A 21,994-nucleotide genomic window follows, 5' to 3' on the forward strand; every position below is an offset into this window, starting at 1 on the left:
CTGTTCATATTTGCTTTCCTTACTTTCTCAGAATGCTGGAATTGCCTCCAAAAGCTGTCGTACATCCTCCTGGAGATCTTCTCTGGACTGCACACCACAGTCTTGATGTAGACTTTAAAACTGCGGTCTAACAGCTGGTTTATTTCCCCATAGTCATAATCGTCGTATCTGCCATAAAAATAAAATAAAAATACAGAGAATGAGCACATTTCTACAATGCTGAATATTCTTGCAAAACACTGAGCCCAAAGGACTCACCGTATGCCAAACATGCAGTGAATGTAGTTCCAGATGGCTCTGCGGAGCATGGAGGTGTCCACACCCTGGTGTGTCGCCATTGTGTTATACGTCAGATTGTAAGCAATCTGAAACTTTTCATCAAGCAGCTGTCCAAAATCTGGATACAATCGATTCACAAGGGAAAAGCCGTGATCCTCCCAACTATAATCCTGTTGATGCAGAAAACAAACCATCATTATTCCATTCTCCATTGCGATAGCTACTTATGTATGTGACACAACGTCCTCTACCTGCACTCTAAGGGTGGGCACGTGTTCTCCTCTCCTGGAGAAGTCTTTGTAGCCATAACTTGGATCTTCAAAGTGTCTTGACACATCTCTGGACGGTACACTCTCCTCATCCTCTGTTGACCAAACAACAAGTGATTTATGATCATCATCCTATCCATGCATTACGAAATGTCTCGGTTGTATATAACTTTGACCTTTAGGAGTTATTTGAAGCGTTCGCTTACCCGAGGTGACCACCAGCATGCTCTCAGTCTTCTCCCTCTCAAAACGTGTGGCCATTTCCTCCTGACTGGCCTCCTCTTCATCTCGACATTCCTGTAGATGCTTCATCCGCTCCATGAGCACCTCCACCTCACCAGACGACTCTGATACCTACGCATACATTTATGTAGGTCATCACTCGCTTATATTACAGATAGGGATGCATAACGATTAATCGCGATTAAAATACAAGTTTGTTTACATCATATATGTGTGTGAACTGTATAATAACTTTGTATAGATAAATGCACACACACGCATGTATATATTTAAGAAATGTTTACTTAATATGTTATACATACATATATTATATATATAAATAAAAATACTGCTATATATTAATCACGATTAATCGTTATGCATCCCTTATTACAGCAGTATAAACAGTAGGGTTAGGGTTTGTTTTTTGAAAATTTGCTAATTTTCCAGCTCCCCTAGAGTTAAACATTTGATTTTTACCGTTTTGGAATCCATTCAGCTGATCTCTGTATCTGGTGCTAGCACTTTTAGCATAGCTTAGCACAATCCATTGAATCTGATTAGACCATTAGCATCGCGCTAAAAAAATAACCAAATAGTTTCAATATTTTTCCTATTTAAAACTTGACTCTTCTGTAGTTACATTGTGAACTAAAACCGAAAGAAAATTAAAAGCTGCGATTGGTAACTTTCAATAGCCGTGGACTATTTTTGGGTACCACGTTAAATCATTGCACCTGCTGCAGCCATGTTACGGCAGCAAAGTCCTCGATTATTACGCCAGAATGAGAGTGTAGTTCCTAGCATATCTGCCTAGAAAATCGCAAATTTTTATTTTCTGTCAGTCTTAGTACGCAATGTAACTACAGAAGAGTCAAGTTTTAAATAAGAAAAATATCGAAACTCTTTGGTTATTTTTTTAGCGCGATGCTAATGGTCTAATCAGATTCAATGGATTATGCTAAGCTATGCTAAAAGTGCAAGCACCAGACCTGGAGATCAGCTGAATGGATTCCAAAACGTTAAGAATCAAATGTTTAACTCTAGGGGAGCTGGAAAATTTGCTTTTTTTATTGTATAATCCCTTTAAAAGACCTTGCAAATATTGCAGGTTTCTCAATGTAATATATTTTCTCACCTGATGGTTCCCCAGCATCTCCTCCAGGCTCCCGTTGCCATTGGCAATGTCACAAACGCAGTAACCGCTGAGTGAGGGCGGCCTGAACGTATGTCCCCCATCGGTGTGGATGTCAGGGGTGATGCCACAGCCGAATGTAAATGAAGCCATTGAGTGATAGTGTGTGAGCAGCACCACGGCATGAATTAGCTCAGCCAGGGACCAGCTGTGCTCTTCTGCCTTTAGTAAACTCTGTAAAATAAAATTAAAAAAAAAACTCAAATTATCATACAGAGTTAAGCTCAAACCTTCATAATAAATGCTCAAAGCGAGTCGATCAATTTCTTTAGGATTACATGCAGCTGGGTTTGGTTAGGTTTGAAGCAAAACTTCAGAAGCATAGGTTTGATGTCATTGAACCAGACTGATTTTAGATCTCTAAATGCATAATAAAAACCATGACATAATTGATATAAGCTATATTTTTACAAACTAAAAAGGTGTCCAAAGATGGAAATCTTGTATAGCTGCGCAGGCCGTACATAAATCTAGTTTGACGGCTCAAATAGTCGACCATCGTGACCCGTTCAAATTACAAACCTCTCTGTGCATATTACGGTTACATAACAACCATAGCCAGGTTTCCTGGTGCGACTGTGAGGTTGAAGTCATACCTCAATGTGTTCTTTGGTGAGAAGCCAAGGGCGGTGGGCCAGGATCTTGTTGAGCTCTCCGAGAGCCCGCAGCTTCTGTGGGGCTTCCTCCAGACCTTTCAACCACTTGGGATCACCTCCTACCTGTAGGAAGTCATTTACGTGCAGGTTGACCAGATACGTGCATTGGTGCCTGGCTGCAGCCTGTCGAAAACAAAACGTGTGTTTAGAGGAATCGGTGGCGGTAAAAGCTGTACACACCGTACAAAAATGCGTCTTACCATTATTCCTATATAATGTCTGCAGTGAAGAGACAAAGGGCCGTCCATCTGAAGCAGGTAATGCTGCGTCTTAAGAAAGCTCTCCAGATACTGAGGATGGAAACCTATCACTAGGGAGATGTTGTCAAGGCGACCGAGCACTGCAAAGGCATCCTCGAAAATCGACTGGGTCCTTTCATCCAATTTACTGACTTGAAGTATCTAAATAAATACACAGTCAACATGAGGAAATCTGTCCCTGTGACTATTTTGTAAGAATAAAGCAGGTTGATATAGTGAGATGTCAATCAATTTTAAAGTTTAACTAACCTCTTTTTCCGGTATGAATCTACTTGGTCCGTTTCCCAGGGGTCTGGGGATTCGCACCCCGATGTCCTACAAAAGATCAATTTACGGTTTGTGTCTTTCAGTAACAAGATTACACGATGCACAGGTCATAACCAACATTTTGGCAATAATACTGGGATTACATCGAAGACATCCTGGCATCAAGCCCGGAGCTTTTAAAACAACAACCTTCACGAGCTCGAATGAGTCTAGAATATTCTCTTACAATGTAATGCATGAGCTATAAAAGAATAGCAATTGTTTGCCAGCAATTCATATACGAAACAATATAAATGCAGTAAAATCGCAATAATAACCAAACTTTGTTCAGAATTGATTGATGTCATTCAATATAGAAGGTGACACAATGAGTCAAAACAACGCGAATCTATCAGCTCGCGTTCTCTATGAATAAAAAGACTATGAGTGCTGTAAACACTTACAAAAGCACTGAATCACACAGTTATATCTTAAGCAATAGTCTATAAACATTGTTAAGCATCATTAAACTTAAATTCCCCGAGCTATGCGATCTGGCTTTGCATCTGCCTTCCCGTCTTTCTCTGCGCTTTGCACAATGGAAATCCTGCGGTTATGACTTTTAACGCGCTGATTTACAAAATTTTACATTAGTTAAAACTTTTAAGGTTATTTAACAATGACTTGATATAGTCTCTCATTGATTCAATGTGATTTACATTGAACGAAGACTGAGAAAAACAAGTCAGAGGTCTGCGCTCACAAAGCAGCCAAGTACAAAGAACTGACTGCACTGCAGCAAACGGCCCGACCGAACGGAGATCTTTAACTTTGACCGCGGCTTGAAAATGAATGAAAAGTACCATTTAACAAACCTATTAGCTTTCAGTTAACCTCAATATCAACCTCTCATTCGTTTTCTTACCTTTTTACTAAGCCGCTCGCACTGTGTGCAGATTTTGAAAAAGTCTGTCACGGCGATAGAGTTGTTTTCCATAGTTTCACTAGATGCTGACGCGTGCCTCATGTTGAGCTTTCCGTCGTGTGTTTGTATTTTCTTCAGCTCGGTTGTTTTATCGATGTTTTTGAGGCATTGGAAAACACTACTCGTTCATAGCAGCTGTTCAAGCTTCCCAGCAGAATAGTCAGCCTTAACTAGCTGTCCTGTGGTAAATAACAGGCTCCGAATATGAGTGACGCGGCCGTGAGCCAATCGCTTTGCGAAAACAACCTACGTTGCTCCAATCAGCGCAAAGAAGGCGGGGTTAAGGGCGGGGTTAAAACGCCAGTTCAGACAACGGTACTACTGATATACTTCACAAATAGCGATACCCTTTGTTTATTTTAATTAGTGATTGATTTAATTAGTGATTGATATTAGATCTCATTACTTTCTCCGTTTGTATCACTATTGGAAATTTTGTTGAAATGTTCGTTAATGCTTAATAACAGGATTTAACACTTAACTTACTCAGGATACAACTACTTACATAATCTCGGTGTATGACATTAACCTTACTTCCGCCTTAAAACTCGTTCAAAAAGGACAGAATAAATAGCAGCCCGTGTAAAGAACAGATTTAAGGAGCCCTATCTAGTGGGAGGGGATGTTTTTCCTTCAGCAACCGCGCACAGCGATAACAAACCACACGGTGTGAACTAGGATGACGGCATAGGCTACAGTGAAAAACAAACCAGGATCAATCCTGCCCTTGGCTTAATGCGCTGCAAACGGAGCCAAGTCAAAGCACCGTTTGGCTTTGAAATTGATTACTTTCTAAGAAAGAAAAGTCACTACAGGTTGCTTAATTTGTTTATCTCGAAAGAACTGAACTATTGAATGCAGTATTCCCTGGCTGAATCATTTGATTCATCTGAATGGTACGCACACATAAAATAAATATTTTAGATTTCAAGCATAACACTCCAGATATTTTTTTTTTCATGTTTCCTAAAAATAAATCGCTTCTATGTTTGCTAAAGCAAAAGCATTTTTTTAATATGATGCAATGCATGCTAAAGCACAAATGTGAATGTTCACTTGTGAATGTTTGTGCTTTAATCTATCAAGGTGATGCAATGCATTCACATTGGTTGTTCACACAGGTTAAAGAGTTTGTTCTGTCTCTGTCTATAAACTTTCTATAAAATGCGATGTTACTTGCATGCATAACATCTCATTTTTCCCTCTATATCAGGGGTTCTCAACATTTTTCACTTCGGGGTCCCCGTATTGTCCACAACCATATTCAAAGCCCCCCACTCACAGTGTCTAGCACATAAAATATACCAAAGCTCACATTTTAGTTGTTTTATCCTATTCTAATGCTTGTTTTGTTTTATTTTGAATAATTGAGGCCATCTTGAAGCCCATCGAAGTTTGTTGTGGCCCCCTAGTGGCCCCGCCCCCTAGTTGAGAAACACTCCTCTATACTGTAATGTTGTTTTTGTAATAGCTATACAGTACATATTTCCAGTTCAGACCGGTGCAACTACATCCAACTTTATGCACCATCTGGTATTCATATATATTATCACATATATATTCATGTACAGTACTGTGCAAAAGTCTTGGGCCACCATGCAACCATTAGATTTGTTGTTTTTGCAATTGTATAGTTATCATATATAATTATTTATCAGTCTCTTTATTAGAATACAACCAGAAAATACAGGACGTTGTATAAGCTGAAATGTCAAGTATTAAGGGTAAACTCCCCTTCCACTTAAGCAGTAGCAGGCAACTGCAGGACCTCTTAAACCTAAATGAAATTAAATCCTAATTTCTAATAGAATGACTTCAGGACTTTAGTCTCCTCAAAAAAGCTCAAGATGTGTTTCGTGCCAAAAGAGATCACATTAAATACTGACTGATGCCTAAAAAAGACATTTAGTTTTGAAAATTGTTTTGTTTTTAATTTTGTCTGCATATTTCCTGTATTTTCTGTTTGTATCCTAAAAAAACTTATATTGATGGACATTAAGACTTTGCTAAAACAACATAGCTGGTGATGGTGGCCTAAGACTTTTGCACAGTACTGTATATTATTTCTTTTTTTCCCCTATTTTATTAAGGTTGCAAATACACTGGATTATATAATTCTATGTATCTTTTTTTAATTTTACAAATGTTGTAATATATAAAACTTAATGCAATAAGTACTGTTGTGGAGTGATCAAGACTCAAACAGTGGGAATCAAGTCCTGTGTGCATAAGAGTGCCGTCAAAGCTCGTGGATTTGGCATCGCTCACGAGATGAAGAGTAGCTATTCAGCATGTTCATTGTGTCTGAAGGGACTGTCCTACACGGGGCTGAGAGGGTGTAAACAGACCAGCGCAGGAGTCAGCACTCTGTCTGGGGTAAGGGGGGGTGTTAAATCCGGCTCACTGAGCACTATGGCTCTGCAAACCTACAGAAGAGACAATCAGCGTTTGCCTTGCACCCACCACAGGCAGGGAACTCATTTTATCATATAAAGAACCCAGCCGTAGCTATTATCTGAAAACAAACTTAGGCTTTACTGTACCTACAGCGGATCACAACGGTGGGCTTGATCTATGGGAACGGCAAAAAAAGTTTCACACAGAAAAGGACTTAACTCCTGTCTCCTAAGCTATAAGGCTTTAAAAGTAGCTGACAGAAACTTAAATATTGCTCGGTGTGTACAGTACTCAATAACCAGTTAACAATAATGTGAGGAACATACACCAAATGTTTTTTGCCTATATTGTTTGTTTCATCACTATCAAATTTCACTTCCACACTCAACATCAAAAACATGTTTGACCGCAATTTGGAGCTATACCAGCCAAACGACAATCAGAGACAACAGCTAAAACATTAACCAAAATGTTTTTGCATGTACTTGTACGGTGGCTGTGAGAAAAAAGCCAACATTTGCCAACAACTCAACCTCGGTCTGTGACTGCCTGCCAGCGTTAAACATTTGGTTGTGTGTGAAAGGGTGTGCGTTTGTAGAAGCGCGTCTCTGTGTGAATGTGCATTTCTGCACTGTTGTTTTTCTTGTGCCGAACGAGCAGCCACACTAAAACCACAAGCCTTCGGATGTTCAACAAGTGGCAAAAAAGTTGCCTGACGCAGCCCTCAACTCAACCGGTTTCCTCCTGACCTATCAGAGAACAGGGGAAGAAAAAGTGAAAAAAAGGCAATGACATAAGCCTAGCAACAGGAGCCAGCCAATCAAAAACCAGAACAACAGTTTCAGGGTCCAATCTGTGTTTTTCACCCTTACTCCCCCACTTAAGTGCCTCTTGAAGAAAAAAAGTAGCTCAACTTCGAAATGAAGTCGTGTTTGACTCGGTTGGAGCGATATGATTTTATGACCCAATGCATCTGCTACTTTGTACACAGAGAAAGTTTTGCAAGTTGACTAAAGTCTTTGCAGCCTTGAACTTTAGACCATATGGTGTGACAAAAACTTTAATAGAAAAAAATATAAAAGAAAGGGACATTTAAACTGACTTTCAGTCATAAGAACGAATTGTTTTTGCAATTGTTTTATCTCATTCGCTCTGACACTGATTAAAGTCTTGATCTCTGTGTTAAACAATATCCCCTTAAAATTCAACTTTACAATCAGGATAGGTGAGGGGGAATTGCTAATTTTATCGTGGATTCTAGGGTATTTTTCTTACTGTTTTAGTTTCACTCATTGTTTTTCTTTCCAAGAAATCCCTCTGGTTTGTCACTGAAACTGCCACATGCGTGTTTGTGCTAACTTTATCACTGTAAATGTGCACAATGTTCCAGTTTTGATCCTGGAGATCCAACTAGAGATCAATGTCTACATCTACATCAGGTATCGCCTTAATCTGCTGGATAACCAGTTACAGACTATTAAAAGTTTTCTAGATCACCTTCTACGTGACTAACTTTTTACGGTGGAGCCTAATGAACTTACAATAAAATCAGAGCTCAGTGACTGGCAGAAAACTATGTTCACACAACAAAAAGACACAGATTACAGATGAGATCTTTTTTTTAATGTAAATTGTTTCTCCTAGAAACGAGGGTGAGAATAAATGGAGAGCATTTATGAAATCTCAGAGAGATTATTCTCGATAATCCCACTTCCCTTCTTCAGAAGACATTTTGACAATGTCTCTCGACTGTGCTCATATTTGATCAGAAACAAAAGTCTGCAATCAAAAGTCAAAGAATTCATTATTCAACATTTCATTTAGGACAAACATATACTACAGTATATTGCCAAAAGTTTTGGGACACCTGCCTTTATATGCACATGAACCTGAATGACAATCCATTCTTAATCCATAGGGTTTCATATGGAGTTGGCCCACCCTTTGCATCTATGAGGCTGTTTACACTTGGCATTAACATGCGTTTTCATCAATCAGATCACAAGTGGACGACGTTAATGCCAGATGTAAACGGTGTTCAAAACGTTTTGAGCTCGTCCACATTCAGAGGTAGTCGAAACCCCTTTCGATCGGATTGCTTTTTTAGTGTAAACGCACATGTGGTTGAATGTGTTCAAACTGCCACACGCGACCGCCTTCCCTCCGCCCATTTATATAAGCTGAGGTACTAAACACAAGTTTTACGTCTTTTCTGACTTCTGGCGTGAACACACGGTGAACAGCGCTATTTTTAGCCTTTCATTGATAAAACTTAAGCAGCTCTCCGTAGTTTCATTTTGAAAGTGTGTGAAAGTTGCGCAATCCTATTTCATCAATTGCGCTGAAAATTCAGAGAAAGCTCTAACATATAAATGTTCAAAACACTGTGCAGCATGTTTACTTGCTAAGCAAGCAGCGGACTCCGACATAATATTAATTTTTGCGTCCATATAAACTCATAATCACTCCCCCTCGCGTTTGAATGACAGCAGAGAGACTCGCCAACCTTCTCACAGACCATCCCCTCACAGTATTCAGGACAGAAGCGGTCGAAAGTGGACAAAAGAGACGGATTTAAATACCAGGTGTAAACGTGATGTGTCTCTCTCGTCCACTTGTGATCCGATCAATGAAAACACATCTTAATACCAAGTGTAGCAGCCTCTATAACAGTTTCAACTCTTCTTGGAAGACTTTCTACAAGGTTTAGGAGTGTGTTTATGGGATTTTTTGACCATTCTTCTAAAAGCACATTTAAGGTCAGACACTGATGTTGGACGAGAAGGTCCTTCGCTCGTAGTCTCCAATGTAATTCATCCCAAAGATGTTCTGCTGTGTTGTGGTCAGGACTCTGTGCAGGCCAGTCAAGTTCCTCCACACCGAACTCGCTCATCCATGTCTTTATGGACCTTGCTTTGTGTACTGGTGTACAGTCATGTTGGAACAAGAAGGGGCCATCCGCAAACTGTTCCCACAAAGTTGGGAGCTTGAATTGGTATGATGAAGCATTAAGAGTTCCTTTCACTGGAATTAAGGAGCCAAGCACCTGAATTGAATGATTTGGAGAGGTGTCCCAAAACTTGTGCCAATATAGTGTAAATTAATCTATACAATAGATCCTAAAATAAACCCTACTGAGCTACACTAGCAATCCTTGAGCTTTCTCATGACACTAACATCTAACTATCTTGCAACACTTTTCCGCTCTTCTTTCCCATCCTTATATCTTCTGCCAATGTCTCTCACCCAGTTTCCCATGTTTCTCTCTCTTTTCTCTCTTTCTAGCACTTGGATTCAGCCTGGGAAGCACATTGATTGGAAGGGCTCAGTCCAGCATCTGTCTTCCTGAAAGAGGTGCGGTTCGCTAGGAACAACCATACAAACGCACACCGACGTACACATACAGACAGTCAGAGGAAATGGCACTCCCAAAGCACAAACTACACAGCATGCATACTGTGTGCATACACGCAAACTTTAGTCTGAAAACAGTTAAATAGACAACTAAACGCTAGATTTATACAAGGAGAAAAATCAGTTTTTTGCATTGGTGAACGGCAGTTACACTGTGTCTACAGTTATTCTCTCTCTATGACTCTCCTACTCAATAGCTGCCGACTTGCTGAGCACTTTGCATGTGAGGAAGCCAAAATTTCAGTGGATGTTATTTTTACAGGAGTGTTCACAGCTGCTGCAGTACAATACAGGGGGCAAAGCACACACACTTACAAAATCCACTACTCTTATTTCATAAAAAAAAAGAGAAGAACCTCCTCTTCAGTTAACTTAAGCATAACACTACTGTTATTGTATCTAAATATATTTTTAAAAATATTTAATGTGTATATATGCTGTCCCTATATTTGTGCATGTGCTCTGAAATAGCATGAAAGAGTGATTCTAATTTTAAATCAAGAACCAAACGGCCATCATTTCTCTAGAAGACAAATCAAGTTACTTTTAAGAGATGTTATCTACAGAATATCACATGGCTCATTGGAATGCTTCATTCTGATTGGCCAGTCACAACATTGACAGGTTTGACAGGTACAGTTTAATATTAGACATTATATTTACAAGTGATAAAGCCAAACAGCGTGTTCGTGACATTTGAACATCCAGTCTTATCTTAAAACCGAAAATAAACGTGTTTTCCTCGCGGAAGGTCTGCATTTGTTAAAAATGAGTTAATGTAATATTTCAAATCAATATTTAATGTTCCTTACATTACTTATGAGGTAAACAGCCATGTAATAATGGGATTATGTATAGGCAGCCGGTTATTATCATAAAATATACCCCTACAAGTTGATGCAAGACCCTCCACTTCATCCTGAACACATTGTCGGAGCTTATTTCTGCGTTAACAACTGGCTAATTGTGCGTATCAAGCATAATGTAGCATATGGCATAAACCAGTGTCATAAAAATTAAGAAAAGGCATTTCATTTGCTGTGAAACTATGTATGTAACTATGAAGCAAAATAAAACAAGCCTGATACAGTAAACAGGGCAACTCAACAGTCCCTAAAACTTCTATTTCATGGAAGACATGATGCTTGCTTCGGTCTGACATGGACAGGCTCAACAAAACAACATTTGTTCCTCTTTTAGACCATAGAGAACTTGTAGCTGACTGTTCCTCAAAACAAAAATAAATATGAAATAGATCATCTCATCTCTTCTTTCTCACACTTGTGGAGAACTCACAAAGTACCATTCGTTGCCGATATGTCTTAGGGCCAATAAGCTGGTTTTACAAGGCCCAGAAAATCTGCCTATTCAGCCTGTCTATTCAGAAGAGGGATTATAAACATGACGTACTGTATTTAAAGGCGATCAAACCATTAAAGGCAGGGTAGAGAATGAAAAAGATACCGTAAGCATTGGTTAAAGTGGAGAGATATCTATTCATTCACTTCCCTATGAGTCTATTACCTCTATTTATATTTTTATTATACACTAAAATAAATGCAATAAACAAACCACCCTTCAATTATACAAGAAAGATGCATAGATAAAGCTCATGAAACCTATCTAGGTCATGTATATATGTTATATTTAACCAAGTTCAAGATAATAATTGAAGAGCTCAGATGCAAAAGCCTCTAAATGCCACCTCAGTCAAAAATCAAATAGTGATATTAACCGAATGCTCACGGCACGTATTATACGCTTATCAAGTACTTTAGCTTTAAATCTGCTTCATTTTGGTCTCAGACCATTCAGAAATACCGGTTTGTTGGCAGAATACATAACGGGGCGGTTTCCCGGACAGGGATTAGACTAGTTTTTAAAAACACCAGTGCCCTTTGTTTTGCCTCAAAATGCTCACAATTAATGTTTTTAGTAAGTATTTGTTCAAACTAGTTATATTTCCTAATTAAACTAAGATCTAGTCCTAATTTATGCTAATCCATGTCCGGGAAACCAACCCTACGAGTTTAACAAAAAATTATTTTAATAATTCAAAAGAAAAGATGTCAGACGCACTTTGACTATATTATATATAATATAGGCATTGAAATTGATGAAATTAGTGACAATAATGGCACAATGCAAAAGATCTTAATAGTTCTCAACAAACAAACACAAAAGAAAAAATGCTGTGATCATTTCCTTATGATTCTGAGAAATGAAAATCCAATTCATTTCTAAGGTAAACTATTCCTTTAAAAACCCAAATATAGGCTTTGTTGTCTTAATGCAATTTCTGTTCTTAAACCATTTTCACTGCCCGTTTCCTCTTTCTTCATCAGATGAGGATTTGGATTAAAGCTTCTGCTAAATAAAAAAACAAGGCCTGTGCACAATACCCAATAAAGTCTAGGTCTTGGGCCATGCAACAATCAGAACGCACCCACTTATAGGATTAGTCCATTTTCTAAAAAAAAAAATCCAGATAATTCACTCACCACCATGTCATTCAAAATGTTGATGTCTTTTTTTGTTCAGTCAAGAAGAAATTCTGTTTTTTTAGGAAAACATGCCAGGATTTTTCTCATTTTAATGGACTTTAATGGACCCCAACACTTAACAGTTTTAATGCAGTTTAAAATTGCAGTTTCAAAGGACTCTAAACGATCTCAAACGAGGCATAAGGGTCTTATCTAGTGAAACAATTGTCACTTTTTAACAAGAAAGGTCCTTCGAAACTGCAATTCTAAAATGCATTAAAACTGTTAAGTGTTGGGGTCCATTAAAGTCCATTAAAATGCGAAAAATCCTGGAATGTTTTCCTCAAAAAACATAATTTCTTCTCGACTGAACAAAGAAAGACATCAACATTTTGGATGACATGGTGGTGAGTAAATTATCTAGATTTTTTTTATATTTAATATTTCTATGGCCTGGTTTCACAAACAAGGCTAATCTAGAGTCAAGACTAGGCCTTAGTCTAAAAAAAAAATATTTTTAATCATCTTTAATAAACATGCCTTGTTACTGGTGTGTATCTTGAGTCAAATCGATGTCACTGGCTTATTTTAAGATCTGTCAGTGCAAGATATTTTCAGTTGAGACAGCTCAAACATGTGTCTTAGTCTAGGACTAGGCCTAAGTCTTGTCTGTGAAACCAAATGTATATTGTTTATGAAAGCCCTGTATATGCCAGCAAGATTTGTAGATTTCCCCTCCCCAGCTGTAGACATTTTACATCATTGATAGGAGATAACACACAAGCACTAAAACTCACTGCACCTCCCCTCTGACCGTCTGCCTCTGTCTGAAGTAATGTAATTATCAAATGAATGCAATCAGGTGGAAAGCATTAGATAACACACAAATAAACAGACTGCCTCTCCCTCTCTCATTCACAGTACAGTATATCATGACACAAATACAATGGCACAGAAATACTTAGAAATGTACAGTGCATGGTTTATGTATGCATCTTGGTGTGCATATGTAGCTTACATGTCAATTTGTGGGACAGTTTTGTGGTCACCGTCTTGCATTGTATTGTGTGCTTTTATGTCCATGTATATCACTGAAATAATAGTTTCGTTTCTGGAATAGGTTCGATTTTAAGGTGCACTGCTACTGTGCAGATACTTTGTAGAAAAAGTCGTTCAATCTCCAATGCATGAGTTTATTGTATTAAATGCCCAAGATTAAACTACAGTAAGAGGTTTCAAAACAACAAGTACTTCTACTTTTCAGTACAGCAAAATCACTGTTTTCCTACTGACACAGTCTTATAAAAACAAGACGAGAGAGAACAACGTACAGAAAATTGACGTTATTTGCGAATACGAAATGAGGAAGCATGCCAGAAATTCCCCCTCAAACCGCCCCCACCTCCCTCTCGACTTAGTCTTTCTTATCCTTCCATCTGAGAGAAGAGAAACTGGTTCTGCAATCCAGCAGCTTTTTAACTGAATAACATGTTGCAAAACTTCGACTGAGAGATGGCGGTGGGGGTGTTAGCAGGATAAATCATTGATAGACTCATAAAACAAACAAATGGAAGTCTGGAGGTTGCTATAAATGGTTCGAATTAACTCTAGCTGCACTGAAATAGTATCATGATCTTATCACAGAAAGCAGAAAAAATGTGTTTGCCTCTTTAAATGAGACATCATTTTAGGTGCACAGCAAAAATTAAACATTGATTTCAACACCTTAAGAGTAAATTGAACATATTTAGTGTAAATTGTTGTTCAAAGTTGGAGTTAATTGACAGAGTTAATCATGTCAGTGTTAACCAACTCCTTAGAGATGTAAATACACTCCACCCACACATTTCAGTCTTCTGTTTCCATGAGTCCTGGAGATTGAACGGGAAGTAAAACTAAATGATTTACAAAAAAATTGTAATACTCCTTTAATGCAATCTGTAACTTTGTCCTCTCTATCACCATCTCTGTTTGAAACCTAAAATTGCATTTTACATATTGTAGAGTTTGTTGGTTGTTTCATTTAAAGTCACCATCATTGCGATCAGTGTTTGTATTATATTCGCTCATTTGCATTTTAAAGGACACACATAAAAATGGCACATTTTTGCACGTACCTACAAAGTGGCCATTTTAACATGCTATAATAAATTATCTGTGGGGTATTTTGAGCTAAAATTTCACATACGCACTCTGGGGACACCAAAGACTTATTTTACACCTTCTCACAATATGACCCCTTTAAAACTTTTGTGAGTCAAAAAAACTCTGGCCTAGTGTTAAAAATGTAACTGTGTTTATTTAACTCTGATAATTGTGGAGCTATATATACTCTGATAAAGTGTGACACTTTTTGCTGTGTAAAGTTAACACAAACAGTTATGTTGAAGAGGATTTTAACTCAACAATATAATGGGGTAAAATGGCCATAATGTCTATTGAGCATGTTTGTGAGTCCAGGAGCATTTCAGAGGAACCATATGGTCAGGAGCAGGGTAGACTAGACCAGTGGTTCTCAAACTTTTTCAGTGTGCGGCCCCCCATGTGTATGGCGCATTCCTTCGCGGCCCCCGCCCCACCAAAGAAAATTAATGACAAAAAACATTTTAATAAAAAAAAAACCATAATAAAGTCTACAAACTAGTGCTTTTGGTTAGTAACCTTATTTTTTTAGGTTTAATTACACAGAATTCATGATGAATTAATGTTTTTTATAAAATGTCATAAAACTGGGGCCCCCCTGGCACCATCTCGCAGCCCCCAGTTTAAGAACCACTGGACTAGACAAGCTACAGCCAAATTTAACTGTATACAAACACAGCAGTCTGTGAGAAAGCAAGACAAACTTGTAACATGCTGCAATGCAAGCAAGTTTAAATTTGGAAAATAAACATTTAGCCTGGTCTTGGTAATATTATGGTCTTATGAATGATTATATATATTATATATAAATATGTGTGAATGTACATATTTTGGGAAGTTTGGATATTGCATTTACAACATACAGGTGACTATGTTATAATGGGTCACACCTAAATATACAGTATATCTGCCAAACAATCAGATCAATCACGAATCAAAATTCATATAACATTTTGTCCAGTGTGATGGAAAAAATACATAGCAAATTACATGTATGAATATTATAGAGCCACCTAGTGTCAAAAGCATGTCTAGGCAAAGAAGCGAGTGGGATTTGGGACCATCCTACCAAGTTCAAGGTCTCTGCGATTTATGTTCTCTGAGTTTAGGTGCAGAAAAATAAGAAGGAATAGGAACTTATGCCTGGATCCCTAAAAGTACACATAAAGAAAATAAAACAAGCACGCATTAATGGATTCTATTAAAGGGGAAATTTCACAAGACTTTTTTAAGATGTCAAATAAATCTTTGGTGTCCTCAAAGTACACATGTGAAGTTCTAGCTCAAAATAGCATATAGAAAATGTATTATAACATGTTAAAATTGCCACTTTGTAGGTGTGAGCAAAAATGTGTCGTTTTGGGTGTCCTTTTAAATGCAAATGAGTTGATCTCTGCACTAAATGGCAGTGCCGTGGTTGGATAGTGCAGGTTAAGGGGTGGTATTATCCCCTTCTGACATCACAAGGGGAGCAACATTTCAATGACCTATTTTTTCACATGCTTGCAGAGAATGGTTTACCAAAACTAAGTTTCTGGTTTGTTCATTTTCAAACTTTTTAAGTTGATAGAAGCACTGGGGACCCAATTTTAACATTTAAACATGGAAAAAGTCTAATAATAAAAGATTTTCATGATATGTCCCCTTAAAGGGACAGTTCACCCAAACATGACAATTATGTGATCATAATCACCACCCTCATGTTGATGTAAACCAATATGAGTTTCTTTATTATGTTGAACACAAAATAATGTAGTTTAATAAAAGATGGTAAGCACACAGTTCACTTTACCCATGGACTTCCATAATATATATATTTTTTCCTACTATGGAAGTCAATTGTTACATCAACTGTGTGCTTACTATCATTTATGTCTTATTATTTTGTGTTCAAAAGAAACTCATACAGGTTTAGAACAACATGAGGGTGAGTAAATGCTGACATAATTTCATTTTTGGGTCACCTATCCCTTTAATATGTCCAGTATAAAAAGGGCTTTGTTTTGATTTCCAAATCCCAATAACAAAGCCTTTCATATTCCCTTAAAACTGTAATACAGTACATAGCTTGAGGGCTTGAAAGATGCTATCATGTCTCAATAACAAGGTAAAACATTCATTGCACTTTCATAACCTTTATGCCAAACCTAAGCTCCACTGTCCATGGGCCCATAATGTCCAAAGAGGGAGACATGACTGTCCTATGGGAATCTCAGAGGAAATACTCAGACAATGCAAAAGGGACACAACCTCTCTACACAATGCAAAATGACCCTGGTCAATGAACACACATGCAATTACAGTAATGATCTAAAAGAAAAGAGCAGATGTGGCCCAGTCTGTTAAAACCCAAAGTTTTTTTGTGATTTACTGTACATAAAATCATCCTTAATAATGTAAAGAAGATTATGGGCCACATATGTTGAATTGACTTGCAAAACTAAGTTGTTTTAACTTCATGCTGCATTTTTGTATAAAAAGAACTACCTGTGTGTCCCCTTAAATTTAGTAAGACATTTATGGTCAATAAAAAAAGTAGCATACCCGCTGCCATCTTTCTATATCTGGAAACAACATTATTTACCTAAAATATTTCTATATACATTTGCAAACACCTAACCACAAGTTAATAAAGAGCATTTTATTTTATTATGCAATGCTTACAAATGTGCACACACAAACCACAGAGTATGAATGGCTGCACTGTGCCAGTTAAAGTTTTCTGCTGAAAAACATGTTTTGTAAAAGTTGTACATGAGGTCGGTGGTGTGTGGAGTAAAAGAGGGATAGAGAGAGGAAATAGCAAGAAAACAATCCTTTATTTTAGGGCGAGGCCGAATGTAAATATTCACTTTAAATTGATCTCTCTCAGCTTGTTTTGTACCGTTTGCTGTGCTCTCTGTTATTGATTTGCAGCGTAACAGGTAGAGCGTCGCTCTAGTAGGCCACAGGTTCAATACCCAGGGAACACACATACTGATTCAAATGAGACATGAACTGTTACTGTTATTGTGCATTGAAGCATCTGCCAAATGCAATGTAAAATGTAAACGTAAGGTCCAGCACATACGGGGGTGTGTTGGCTTCGGTGGCGTTACATAATATCTTGTCATCATGTTTTGTCAATGGGACAATAGCTGGAATGTGAAATCCAGAAAAAAGTCATTATGTATTTAGTTCTTAACAACAGTCACCAAGCAACTTTCTGTCAAAGCACACGTGTTAACATGCTATCCTGAGGCATTTCCACAACAAGTGTATATATCAAATCATTTGCATATGGAAATGTGAATGAGTTGGTTAGCTGTTCGTAAGACTGCATAAAATGGCTTATAAAGCAAGTTTTAATTTCTCTGCCGTATCTCCTACAAAAATAGAAATGTAGGGCAGGCATAAAATAAACAACAGGTTTTAATTTATTTCACAACTGTGCACTGTGGTCTACTTGCACGTGGTGCATCATGATAACAGGATGAGTCATCAATTTTTTGGTAAATCTTTTAGGAGTGCACTAGCATACATACGGCCTTAAAGCTATAAGGGCACGGTCTAAGCCACAAAACCCAAAATTAACGTTTAAAACTTTAAAATAACGTCTTGTGCCTTTGTGTGTGTTTACATACAGCGTCTCCTGCTCTGGTGGGCCAAGATCTGCTCTTGTTGAAAACAAACACTGATCACATTACCAGCCCACAAACCACGTGCGCGTCAGCACAAATCCACCCTGTATGAATACGGATCTTTTCCGACATTTCTGCATGGATATGGATCAGCTGACGGGTGAACTTTAAAAACCAAATCACTGGATTTGCATTAACATAATGCAATAATCTGTTAAAGCAAGGGTGTAACTTTATCTTACTCACACTTGTTTCTCTCTCTCTCTCTCCTTTCTCGCTTCTACTATTTATATTTTTTGTATACAGTGGGGCTATTGAGGAGTGCTAACTTGTAAGTTGGAGTATATGTACAGAATATTGTTGAGCCCCAGGGCGCAACAGCATGGAGAGAGTGAAAATATAGGCAGGGTAACGAAGTACAAATCTGAACAGACCGGGCCAGCAGAAAAAGTCCTTGTTGTTTAGCCCTGCAGCGTTTAGTGATCCCTCTCTTTTTCTCTCACTCCCATTCTCTCCTCTTTGTTTTGCTGTCCCCCTAACGCCCCATCTTAATGTCTAGCAGTCTCTTTCTGTCTTTTTCACTGGGCCTGTGTTAGGCTTGATATATGATGGTGAAGCTGCCAGCAACAGATGTGTTGCAAGTGTCCATCACTGACGATGAGAAAGAGATTGAGAATGAGATGGAGGACATCAGATATCTTTTTGTCCTAGCCTTATTTTGTTTTGTGACTTATACACACAGAAAGGTTTTAAGTCCTTTTATATGACTCTTCCCATTCCCAAGCCAAAAGACAGGGTCGTAATCCTTAAACCAGACCAGAATCTAAGCCAAGACGTGATTCAAAAATACACTCTAATACGAATAACCAGGTGTGAGAGTTTATCAATGTATGACAGCTTGAACACGTCAATGTCTATATTGTGCCATGATGGAAAAATAGTCGACAATTCTGCATAAATTTAATCCTTTCATTACTAGGCAAGCGTGTGATACACTTTTATAAATGCTGAGTTTAACCCATAGTTGGGTAATGTATGGACAAACCAAACCCATGGGTTAAAATAAACCTGTGCTGGGTTCTTTCAACCCAAAATGCTAGGTTGTTTCAACCCATGTTTGGACAATTTTTAGGGTGGTTGGGTGATTCTCGCGAAATTAGACTTTTAAAGTGTCATGAAACATTTCGATAAAAAAAGTAAATGCAAAGTAAGAGTATCAAAATAAGAAGCAATTTACAAACATCTCTTCATGTACTATTTTGCAAATGATTTCAAATGACATCATACAAACCAATTTTTTTTTTTTTTTTCACATTTAAGGGGAAAATTTTCATTACCCCAACGTGTCCATGATTGGATTTGGGTTCTTTGACATGGAAATATTTATAATGTAAAAATCTAAAAATTAAAAAGCTTCAGTGCACGTTATACTATAAACATTTATAGTAAAGAAACGTGGTATTGATCATATGGTGATCAATGGTAAATGTAGAGACAATAATAAGGGATATAAATGTGTCCAACACCAATTTTCTCATCCTCCTCAACAATTTCCCATCATTGTTTAAGCCCTCAAGGATCTAACTTTTTTTTTTTATTGTTGGAAGAGACATGTTTGACTGTGACACTCAAGATGGCTACCAGGTAAGCTGTTCTTATTTTTTCTCTCAAGAAAAAATTAAAAATGTTGTTTGTCATAGTACCTAGACAACTTTTTAGTTTTTATTACCGAAACATGAGTTTGTAATGCATACATTTTATGTAATATCATGTTGCGGTAATGATAATTTTTGATAATTATAATCTAAAAAATTTAAATAATTCTATAAGAAATATTTTTTAAATCCTCTAAAAATAATGCTTATAGTAAATTGGCTTTAAAGGAATAGTCTACTCATTTTCAATATTAAACTATGTTATTACCTTAACTAAGAAGAGTTGATACATACCTCTGTCATCTTAGTGCGTGCACGTAAGCGATGGGGCGCGCTGCGACACTTCGATAGCATTTAGCTTAGCCCCATTCATTCAATGGTATCAAACAGAGATAAAGTTAAAAGTGACCAAACACATCAACGTTTTTCCTATTTAAGACGAGTAGTTCTACGAGCAAGTTTGGTGGAACAAAATAAAACGTAGCGCTTTTCTAAGCGGATTTAAAAGGGTAACTATATTGTATGGCGGAATAGCACTTTTGGGAGTACTTTGACTCGGCGCAGTAACACCCTCCCTCTCCCATTATGAGAGGGAGAAGGGGAGCGGATTTTTCAGGCGAGTCGAAGTACTCCCAAAAGTGCTATTTTTTACAATCTGCCTGGAAACAACACAAAGCCTTCTAATCAAAGAATAAAGCTGTCATGTTTAAATCTGTGACAATATTAGGGGTGCACCGATATATTGTCCGTTGATGCTTGCTATGCTTCTCAATGAGTTATGGTCAAATGCCGCTACATCCAAAAGCCAGAGGGCGCTGGCTCATGTGTAGAAACTCAATATGCGCTGCAGACGAAGAACCATACACACACAGCTATGACACGCAGCTCCAGGAAATAGCTTAAGGATATATTTATATTGCTGTTCTTCAAACCTTTTCAGGCATTTTCATGATAATAAAGAATATCTATAATAATTACGTTTGACGAATGTTGCTTTTTCAAATGCATGTTATAAACGACTTAAATAAACTGATTTCAGATCGACAAGGACTTACTGATCAAAAGCCGTAGTACATGAAATAGCTGTGAATAATATCAGCTGTGCGATTTAGAATAGTTATCGGCCACATATTACTAGTGTATATCGGCATTTATCGGTGCACCCCTAGACGATATGTTTCATCGAGATCGAATAAATGCTGCATTTTTAAAAGTTTGCAAGGTTCACGGCATAAAGTCTTAAAAGACATTTAAGAGTTTTGATATTTTAACATTTTTGCCATTGTTTAGAGACGTTTGTGCATGAATGATTTCTGCACACTGGTCTGTTATAGTAAAGACATTTCCATGCCCCTAAACATGATAAAGGCACAAAGCGAAACGTGATTGACTGGTTTACGTTTCAGTCATATGGTCTCTTCAGTGGGCCTTGGCCACTCAAAGCGCCCATGGTGCCCAGATCTTCAGTATGAAGCAAGCCTAGGTAATAAGTGACCACACAAACAAACATAAAATGACTTATCAGTTAATTTTACAGACATCTCCATCAACCATAAAACACAATTCAATCCAGGGCAAAAATCAAAGTACAGATAAACAAAAAAATTATAGATTCCTTAATACTTGTACAGTACATTGTGCCCTTTTTAATTAAAATATTTTTATATTACAGTAAAATATCAAATTTGAACAATAAAAAAAATCAAACCGGTTTAAAATAACATGAGTATAAATAAATGATAAGAGAATCTTTGGTTAAACTCAACTTACAGGTCAGCATGTCACACTCTGTTGCCAGAGCAGCACAAGTTATCTTTTACGTAGAAATGACTTTATCTTGTTTAGCCTGCCAACTTTAACGACCCCAATAAACAACCGTGTACAACAGGAGTTAACATCAAACCTCTGCGTCACCTCCGATAACAGGTAATGTGGACCGGCCACATCCAGCCTCAGAAAGAACATACATGTACCTGTTCATATAGACAAACAAGCAAAACAACACACTCCCTTACTCAACCAGATAAAGGGTCTACATTTTTAACAATATGATGTCAGGACAAAGATACGGGAAATACTGAGAGAACAACATCAGGTGTACGTCAACAAAGGCCTTGATCCTGCAGAAACCACCAGCACGTCTGCTGCAAATCTTACTTTTTCTCACACAC

The 21,994-nt window shown here is 37.7% G+C and overlaps 1 protein-coding gene across 2 annotated transcripts in view; it reads right to left on the reverse strand.

Annotated features, from left to right (window-relative positions):
- sesn1 (sestrin 1) overlaps positions 1–21,994 on the reverse strand; it is a 45,351-nt gene that overhangs the window by 1,556 nt on the left and 21,801 nt on the right. The window contains exons 1-9 of one of the 2 annotated variants that reach the window (XM_065256769.2): positions 4,053–4,285; positions 3,131–3,196; positions 2,822–3,022; positions 2,562–2,744; positions 1,909–2,139; positions 755–902; positions 531–643; positions 259–449; positions 24–168 (exon numbers count right to left, since the gene is read on the reverse strand). In XM_065256769.2, the coding sequence (XP_065112841.1) occupies positions 24–168; positions 259–449; positions 531–643; positions 755–902; positions 1,909–2,139; positions 2,562–2,744; positions 2,822–3,022; positions 3,131–3,196; positions 4,053–4,154 (1,380 nt within the window). In that variant the 5' untranslated portion in view covers positions 4,155–4,285. Of the gene's footprint in view, positions 1–23; positions 169–258; positions 450–530; positions 644–754; positions 903–1,908; positions 2,140–2,561; positions 2,745–2,821; positions 3,023–3,130; positions 3,197–4,052; positions 4,286–21,994 lie in introns of those variants that run through there. The other variant, XM_065256768.2, reaches the window with a different exon arrangement.

Source organism: Paramisgurnus dabryanus, chromosome 12, assembly GCF_030506205.2.
Source record: "Paramisgurnus dabryanus chromosome 12, PD_genome_1.1, whole genome shotgun sequence".
NCBI lineage: Eukaryota > Metazoa > Chordata > Actinopteri > Cypriniformes > Cobitidae > Paramisgurnus > Paramisgurnus dabryanus.